Source organism: Cervus canadensis, chromosome 25 (genome assembly GCF_019320065.1).
Source record: "Cervus canadensis isolate Bull #8, Minnesota chromosome 25, ASM1932006v1, whole genome shotgun sequence".
Lineage (NCBI taxonomy): Eukaryota > Metazoa > Chordata > Mammalia > Artiodactyla > Cervidae > Cervus > Cervus canadensis.
The window spans coordinates 28650290-28659498 of NC_057410.1; the positions used below are offsets into that span (position 1 = coordinate 28650290).

At 54.2% G+C, this 9209-nt stretch overlaps 1 protein-coding gene across 1 annotated transcript; it reads right to left on the bottom strand.

Annotated features, from left to right (window-relative positions):
• Window positions 1-2385: 2385 nt before the first annotated feature.
• KRT3 (keratin 3) lies at window positions 2386-8587 on the bottom strand. Its single transcript, XM_043447024.1, has 9 exons — window positions 7828-8587; window positions 6568-6788; window positions 5957-6017; window positions 5534-5629; window positions 5087-5251; window positions 4540-4665; window positions 4000-4220; window positions 3618-3652; window positions 2386-3132 (listed from the first exon to the last, which is right to left on the bottom strand). The coding sequence occupies exons 1-9, from the start codon at window positions 8503-8505 to the stop codon at window positions 2777-2779; spliced, it is 1959 nt and encodes a 652-aa protein (XP_043302959.1). The 5' UTR covers window positions 8506-8587; the 3' UTR covers window positions 2386-2776.
• Window positions 8588-9209: the final 622 nt, after the last annotated feature.

A 9209-nucleotide genomic window follows, 5' to 3' on the forward strand; every position in this document is an offset into this window, starting at 1 on the left:
GAAGCCTGAGCCCAATCTAGGCTTCCCTTAGAGCCCATTTAGAAACCCCTTGACCTCTTAGATGGAGGCATTTTGGAAAACCAGGACCAGGCTCTATAGCCTGGCTCTCTCCTCCTCTTCCTGATTCCCTACGCCAGGCTTTCTTGGAGCTCACCTGGGCCCTCTTCCCTCTTCTCTCTCATCAGTTCCCATGGCTTAGGAACCACTCTAACCAGCCTGATGCAGTGCTGTCCAAATAGGAGTCTCCAGCCCTGACAGGCTTCCCTCTAAATCCACAAGTGCAGTCAGAAGACCTCCACTCAGCTGTCCCATAAGCAACTCAAACTTATCTAGAGCAGAGCTCCTGAAGTCCCTGCTCAGACCCATCCCACTTCCACACACACCCCTCTACCTCCGTACATGGCCTCCCCCAGCCACCCAGTTGCTCCAGCTGGTAAACTGGGCATCACGATGAATCTTCCCTCTCCTTTATCACCTCATCCACTCCATTCAGAAGTCCTCTCATTCTCCAGTGCAGCCCCCAAGTTTCTTCTCTTCATATTCTCATCATAGCTTAAACCTATTTGTTTACATTGTGGTTGTTTGGGGGCTCCCTTACAAAACTGAGAAATGATATTTCATTCACCAATGTAAGTCCAACATTTAGCCTAGGGCCAGAAAGCAAACACTTAATGAATACGAGCTGAAGGAAGGAAGGAAAGCATCCATTAATGATGACTTCATCCAGCGTGAAGCACTTGTCCCATAGCTGGCCTGGCGTCAAGTCTGGGCAGGGCAGGCGTTGAGTCTCCCCACCTGTCTTTGCCGCTCGGCACAGAGGGATACCAACAAGAAAAAGTTCCATCCTTCCCCAGAATGGAGCAGCAATGACCAAATCCCCCCTCCTTCAGAGAGCCTCCTGGGAGATCAGAGAATTACCACTGACTGCATTGCTCTGCCAAGCCTGGATGTGGAATTTCTATATGAATCTCTTTGCACCCCAGTAGCCAGTTTTAGTTGTTTCTTGAACTGTCATTTCCATTCTCTGAAATAAATTCAGCTTTGGCCTAAGATGGAAATACTACTTTCCTGGCCTGGCCTGGCTAAATGTCCCACTCCATCATCTGTGTCTTCCCTGGGTACCCAGGCAGCCAGTCTTGCCTGGAGGGCAGCAGCCGCAGCCTCAGCCTCAGAGATAAGTGTGGGGAAGCGGAGGAGCTCCAGATTCAGGATCCTCCTGTGCACTCGCTCCCAGCTCAGCCCCTCAGATGCTCTCGGATGCTAAGCAGGCCACTCCTCCTCCCATCCTTCCAGCCATGACCTTCCGGACAGCCCTCCCAAGGCCAATGACCACATTATCAGGGCTTCCTGATGTAGGGCTGCCCCACACACCCTGGGGATCCAGAGTGCATGCCTGCGTGCTCAGGAACAGGACCTTTTCTGAGGGATGTTAATCATTGTTTACCAGGAAGGGAGTGTGGAAAGTTCTGGTTTACAGATAACTAACAGTTAATTGGAGAAGGCAATGGCAACACATTCCAATACTCTTGCCTGGAAAATCCCATGGACAGAGGAGCCTGGTAGGCTGCAGTCCATGGGGTCGTTAAGAGTCGGACACTACTGATGGACTTCACTTTCACTTTTCACTTTCATGCATTGGAGAAGGAAATGGCAACCCACTCTAGTGTTCTTGCTTGGAGAATCCCAGAGACTGGGGAGCCTGGTGGGCTGCCGTCTATGGGGTCGCACAGAGTCAGACACGACTGGAGAGACTTCGCAGCAGCAGCAATAACAGATAATTCTTTCCTACAAGACTTCTCAGAACCTCCAATATGTGCTCCAAAGAGGAAAGATTCAATGAACATGGAATCCTTTGTGTGTGTGTTGGGGGCGGGGGGGCGGGGGGGTGGCGGCGGGTTGTGGGTCAGACTTTGAAACAGGTGGCCCTTGGGAAGTAGCCCTGGGTTCTTCCAGCTCACACCTTCCCAGGTGCACCTTGATAGGCAGAAAGCTTTCAGGGGGTCAGCTGGGATGGGGACCAGCACCAAGGAAAGAAATCTGTCCCCAAGTACCTCAAGGCCCTCTTAGGTTCCCCCAAACTAGAGAAGGAATGTCTGCACTGTTGGGACTCCACCAAGAACTCACCCAAGTGTGGCCCCATCCTCCCCCTCCCCACTTCCCACTTCCACCTCTCCCAGCTGGTCAGTTGTCCCAGTGCTCAGAGCATAAAGGAACAACCAGATCTCGCCCATTCAGATCCCATATGATGGACAATGGAGAGCAACTGTCTGGGTTTCAGAGGAGTAGTACTCAGCCATCCTGTAGAAGGGACGGCCCACGTGGGACGGGATGGAAGAAGTCAGTTCAGTGGGGAGAAAGGCGTCCGGAGAGACTCAGAGGCCAGACTTGAACACAATGCACTTTATTGGCGACAGAACGGATGGGCAGAGGGACCTGTGTGTTATATACATCAGAACTGTGGTGACCATTCCACCCCGGGAGGAGGCCCCAAGGGCAGCGAAGATGGTGGCTGGGGCCACACCTAGACAATCACAGACTCAGGCGGGAGCCAGAGAGAGAGTCTGAAAGTCTCCTGGCTGTTCTTGCTCAGGGATCTGGATGCTTGAAGGACAAGAGGCCCCGGTCTTTTAGCCCCAAAAAGCGGCTGCCGGCGGGGACTGGAGAGGGGAGAGGTAGCGGGGTGGGAGGGCGCTGAGGAGGCTGCAGACATGGGAACTGAGGAGCGGATGGGAACGACGGGCGGCGCTGGGGCGGCTGCGGTGCCCTGCGCGGTATTTTATCTGGAGGTGCGCTGGGAGGACTGGGAGAACCTGACGCTGCCGCCCCGGCTGCTGCCTGAGCTGAAGCCTCCACCGCTGACCCCAGAGCGACCCCCGGAGCCAGAGCCGAATCCGCTGCTGCTGCCGCCGCCGTATCCGCTGCTGCCACTGAATCCGCTACCTCCGCCGAAGCCGCTGCCTCCGCCGAAGCCGCTGCCGCCGCCGAAGCCGCTGCCGCTGCCGCCGCCGAAGCCGCTACCGCCGGCCCGGCCGAAGCCGCTGCCTGCGCCGCCTCCCACGCCAACGCCACCGCCGTATCCGCCTCCGAAACCACCCGCCGAGCCGGAGGTGGTGCTGCTGCTGCTGACCACGGCTGCAGGGGAGACCACAGGAACAGCGATCAGCTCCCGGCCACCACCTCCCTATATAATAACGATCCCCTGGGCCCAGGATGATTGAGAGGCGATCAAGGCAGCTTTGAACCTGATGATCACTGTCTTGCGTTCTGATGTGGTGAGGTGTTCACCCCGACAGTGTTAAGTCAGTTTGAATTTTCCAATGATTCTTTCTACATGCTGTCACCTCTGAAGACCCCCCCCCCCCCGCCATGGAGATGATCCAGAATTTCTCCTCCCATTAACAAGCTCCCTATTAGATATCCCCCCACCCTCCATACAGTATTATTAATAGTGCTCTGAGCCAAGAACTTTTACCAAAGCATATCTACTGCTCCTTCTGCCCCCAAGAAAACGGGTCCAACCGCCATGGAAATATTGTTTAAATTAGGAACTATCGCCTTGAATTAGTACAGATATTTCAGAACCAGTTCTCACTCTCCTGGTTTCTTTGGCTACTTACAGATGCTAACAGCACTCTGGCACTCTCCAGACATCCTGTATGAGAAAGCAAGAGAAGGCTAGCTCAGTTGCAAAGCAAATTTCCAACAAGTCCATGAATGAAAGTGACAGCAACCAGAACAGAATTCAGCAGCCTGGCGCATCAGTACTCTTTCTCCACTGTTCATGGGCCAACACAGAACCCCTATGCACACTGTTTACCTATGCACTTGGCCATCTATGGAGGGCGTCAACTGGGAAAGGAAGTGGTTGCCTATAAGCCCTGTGCAAGGTGGGGCCCTCTCTCTATAACAGGCCTCCTCCCCATTCCCTTGGTCATTTATCTGGCCCTCAGCATGTGACTTGGGGCAAGAGAAGCAGAGAGATGGCAATAAGAGCCCCACCTGCACTCCTCGCCCTCCAGCAGCTTGCGGTAGGTGGCGATCTCCACGTCCAGGGCCAGCTTGACATTCATCAGCTCCTGGTAGTCACGCAGCAGCCGGGCCAGGTCATCCTTGGCCTGCTGAAGGGCGGCCTGTAGCTCTTGGAGCTTGGCATTAGCATCCTTGAGGGCCAGTTCCCCACGCTGCTCAGCTTCAGCAATGGCTGTCTGCAGTTTAGCGTTCTGGAGCAGGGGGAGGGAGGAGGAACGATGAGCCCAGTAGGAGAGTCCCAGGTTCTCTGAGTCTTAAGACTAGATTACCCCAGAGCAAGTCAGTCAACCTCACCCCTTCCTTAGCACCTCTGTCTGTCTTCATGCACGGAAGACAGATGGATGGCTGTGGCTTAGCAACCATCTAAACTGGCTTTGTCTTTGAACTCCTTGAAGGCCAGTGCTGCCTGAGATGACCCCAGAAGTCCCCTCCCCCAGACTAGGAGTCCTGAGATCCTAGCCCCCACCCCTCACCCATCAGCCTAGACACCAGCATCCATGGCCGTCCCACCTGCTTCTTGACATTCTCTATCTCAGCCCGCAGCCTCTGGATCATCCGGTTGAGCTCCGAGATCTCACTCTTGGTGCTCTTCAGGTCATCCCCATGCCTGCCAGCCGTGGTCTGCAGTTCACCCAACTAGAGAATAGAAGGGACAGTCAGGTGTTGATGCAGCCTTGCCTGGTGTGTTTCTCCATCCTTAATGTCACCCAGCCAAACTCGAGGTACTTAGTAAGCACTGTGTTTAAATGACATTGAATTATGCTTCTGCAGGGACATCTCTGAAGCAGCAGGGAAGAGAACATCTGGTGTGTTGTAGAAGGTTCTCCCACCCCGAAATCCCTGAGCAAGCTGGAGTGGGTCCCATGTGGTCTGGCAGGGGACAGTGGAACCACTTCCCCCTAGGGGGCAGCACTTTCTGCAACTGAACAACCTTGACAGGATGTCTCCAAGGAGGAGAATCAAGAAGGGCCACCCAATGGCCACCACCCAGCCATCCCGTGGACCACAGCCTCCCTGGGACCTTCAGTGAATCCTCTGAGAAATGCCTAGCTCTCACCTTGGTCTGGTACAGGGCCTCGGCCTCGGCCTTGCTCCTCTGGGCGATCTCCTCATACTGGGCCTTGACCTCAGCGATGATACTGTCCAGGTCCAGGCTGCGGTTGTTGTCCATGGACAGGACCACCGATGTGTCACTGACATGGCTCTGCATCTGGGACAGCTCCTGCCAATGCAGACGGGCCTATTCACTGGTGGGGCCTCTGCAGCCAGCACACAGAAGCCTCAAGAGACTCCTGATCAATGCACCCATCTGCTGAGTCAGCTCGGAAGGTGGATCTGCTCCGCCCTGCCTGCCAGCCTCTCGGAGACCCCATGCTTGCAGTTCCTCCTGGGGAGCCCCAACAAGAGGCCTTATCTCAAGATTCAGTCTTCCTGGACCCTACCTATCAAATCTGAAAGTATCTCACCCTCCCTCTTGCCCCCTCTTGGTAGGAAACATCCTCACCATATCATAGAGGGTCGTCAAGAAATTGATCTCATCTGTTAAGGCATCCACTTTGGCCTGAAGCTCCACCTTGTTCATATAGGCAGCATCCACGTCCTGAGAAAGACAGATAAACACATAGAGGCCTTATTCCTCCAAGGAATGCACAGCAAGCTACAGCCGCAGCAAGACCAGTGCTTGTCCGAAGCTGGTCTCTACATGAAGGATTAACATCAAGGGGATGGCGGAAGGTCTACTCAAAAGCTAGAAAATGAGTGACGTGACTCCTTGAGGCATCTCTCCAGACTAAGATGCACTTGGATTTTATTTTTGGTTCCAATTGCCTGAACTTGGCAGCTCTATAGCAGTGGAGCAAGGATTCCCCCCAGCCCAGCTGGAAACCAGTGCCTACAAGCCCTAGAAACCTCACACTACAACCCTTACCTTCTTCAGGGTCACAAATTCATTCTCAGCAGCTGTGCGCTTGTTGATCTCATCCTCATATCTGTAAGAGTTAAAAAGAAATCACTGTTTGCAGTATGAGGTAGTCATAAATGCCACTGTTCTCTGAAACTCTGAAACTACCTCTGTTCCGTCCTCTGTCCCCACCCCCTGCCCCTCTTAAATAAACACACCCTCTCACTGTCCCCCTGTTAATTAGAAGGACCAACCATTCCCATTCATTCTGGCAGACTGTCTGGTTTTAACACGGAAAGTTCCAAGTCCTGGGAAACCCCTCCATCCCCGGTAGACTGGATGCTTGGTCACCACGCTGTGAGTTGTCCCAGCATCCTTCAGATCCTACAACCAGGATCTTCCCCAGCCTGGCTCATGAGAAAGTGCTTTTTCAGCTCTAGCCTTCTAATTTTCTTTGTAAAGGACTATCCTTCAGGAAAGAAGGTGAGGAGGAACCCAATGAACCAAACTGTCCTCTATGAAGATACAGGGAAGTGGGCTAAGGGGCAGCCTTCTTAGTGGGCAAGGGAAAGCAGTGAAAACTAGGGTTCTGAGACAGGGTCACCCACAGCATCTTCCCACATGCGCCTGTCACTCACTTCTTCTTAAAGTCTTCCACTAGGTCCTGCATGTTCCTCAGCTCTGAGTCCAGGCGGCCTCTCTCCCCCAGAATGCTGTCCAGGTAGCTCCGCAGAGAGTTGATGTAGTTCTCAAAAAGGGGCTCGAGGTTGTTGGTGCCTGTGATGGGATGTGTGCCCTGCTGCTGGAGCAGGCTCCACTTGGTCTCCAGGACCTTGTTCTGTTGCTCCAGGAACCGTACCTGGAGTGCATTGGGAGAAGCAAACTCAGGCAGTGTTTGGAGCAGAGGGGCCTTGCCTTGGGCAGAACTCGGTGTCTGCATCTCCCCATCTCCCAGTACAAAGGCCTAGAAAGCTCCCACTGTGGCTAGAGAGAGTATGGTCAGACCATCACAGCAGTCAGGCCATTGAAGATGCAAGACGACTTCCTTACAGAAGCAGGAGAAATGGGAGGGGAAACTGGAAGTAACCCCTGCCTGGAAGCGAGAGAGACTTGACCTTTCAGTATTCCTGGGGACTTCATGATTCTAGCCCAATTCCAAAAACACACAGCGCACCACAAGAAGGTGCTTAAACCTCAACAGCATTGTTTTCCATCTAAGACACCATTGACGCCCCACTGATATTCACTTCAAAGGATGTGAATGGCTAGGAACTGACACAGTTGAAATGCTACTATCATCGTTGTGACAGGAGAGAGACAGCCAGTGTGGGCCACCCTGCTCTAGAGGTCCCCGAGCACCCTGCTCTTCCCGATAAGATTGATTGAGGTGCAGACTGAGTTTCTAGGGTCTCAGGAGCCCCTTGGGACTCAGGTTCCCCCTTGAGCCTCTTGAATTCCTTCTGTAGGGTGCCTGCCTCCTTTGCCTGGCACATCGCCATAGAGAGACGAGGCCTCCTGGAAAGCCCCAGAGGGCAACCCATGTTTGAATAGCCCCCAGTTCTGGGTCAGACCCTTGCCTGTCAGAGGTCATGACCCCCACCCTGCCCTGCCAGCACTACCTGCCCAGGCTGGATAAGGCAACAGGTGGGAGTCTTGAGCAAAGAGGCAGACAAGCAGGACTTGGGGATGTGGGGGCCCAAAGGGGACCATCATCTTTCCCAATCACATGACTACGTGGGCAGGTTCATCAGCCCTGAACATCCTCATAAGAGCCAAGAATGCTGCCTAACCCTTCCCCTCCAGCCTGGACCACTCTGAATTGATCCTAAACACTGTATGTAAATATCAAACTCAAAGTCCCCAACCTAGGAATGGGGGATGCATCAGGACTTCCTCACCTTGTCGATGAAAGAGGCAAACTTGTTGTTGAGAGTCTTGATCTGCTCCCGCTCTTGGGTCTTTACTTGCCCGATCTGGGGGTCAATCTCCACATTGAGGGGCTGCAGGAGGCTCTGGTTGACAGTCACTTCCTGGATTCCCCCAGGGAAGCCACCAGGGCCAAAGCCACCAGGTCCTCCAAAACCACCGGGTCCTCCAAAGCCACCAGGTCCACCAAAACCACCAGCTCCTCCAAACCCACCAGCCCCACCAAAGCCACCAGCTCCTCCAAACCCACCAGCCCCACCAAAGCCACCAGCTCCTCCAAACCCACCAGCCCCACCAAAGCCACCAGCTCCTCCAAAACCACCTCCCATTCCTCTGCCACCACCAAAGCCACCTCCATAACCACCTCCGTAGCCACTCCCAAAGCCACTGACACAGCTGCTGCGCCCCCCTCCAAAGCCACCAGCCCGGGAGCCGCCAGCCATGCTGATGGAGATACTCTTATTGCCACCCAGGTTGTAGAGGCTGCGACTGCCAAAGCTGCCTGCTCCACTCCGGAACCCGTAGGCCCCTCCGCCGGCTCCCCCAGAGCGGGCCACACAGCTCATCCTGCTACTGCCAGAGACCACGGCAGAGCGGCCTGAGAAGCCCTGGCTCCCACCGCCAGATGTCTTGCGGACTTGTCTGTTCATGGTGGGCAAAGTCGGTGAAGGGAAAGTGCGAGAGTTCAGCAGGGCCGCTCAGAGCCAGAGGAAGAGAGGCGCAAACTGAAGACCTGAGCGGGATAAATCCCTTTATATACATCTAGGAGGCTGCTGGGCTCAAACGGAGGAGAGATAATTAGTCTCAAATAGTCATGGGTTGGGTTTGCCTTCCAGGCAATGTTAGTTCTAGGCTACTAAACACACCTTAAAAATAATCTGAAATGGTGAAAGTGCTAAGGTGGCAGCCTTACCTGGCACGGGGAAGTTCCTGACTTGGCCCTGTGCTTGGGCATGGCCACCTCCTAGCTTTGTCTGGCAGGACCCAGGAGGCACAGTAGTCTGTCTACTGGCCAGCTGTCCCAGGTCCTGCCAGAGCTGGGCTCAGCTCTGGAAAGGATGGAGTGGAAGGTAGATTGGAGAGGTTCTGGTTGTCTGGGTGGTGGAGACGGTGAAGCCCACTCAAGGGCTCAGGCAAGTATCTCAACAGGAGGGGTGATACAGTCTACTCCACAGACTGCACATGGCCACAGAGCACCCACTGAGTGCCCAGCTCTGTGCCAGGTTTGAGGATAAATTGATGACCTCTCCTCTTCCCGTCCTGGAAACAAAGCCCAGAACCATCACAAAGCTGCCTCCTGGGTTCCCCCTGTCTCCTAAGCTGTAGTTCAGGAGGCTGCAGCATTTGGATTCAC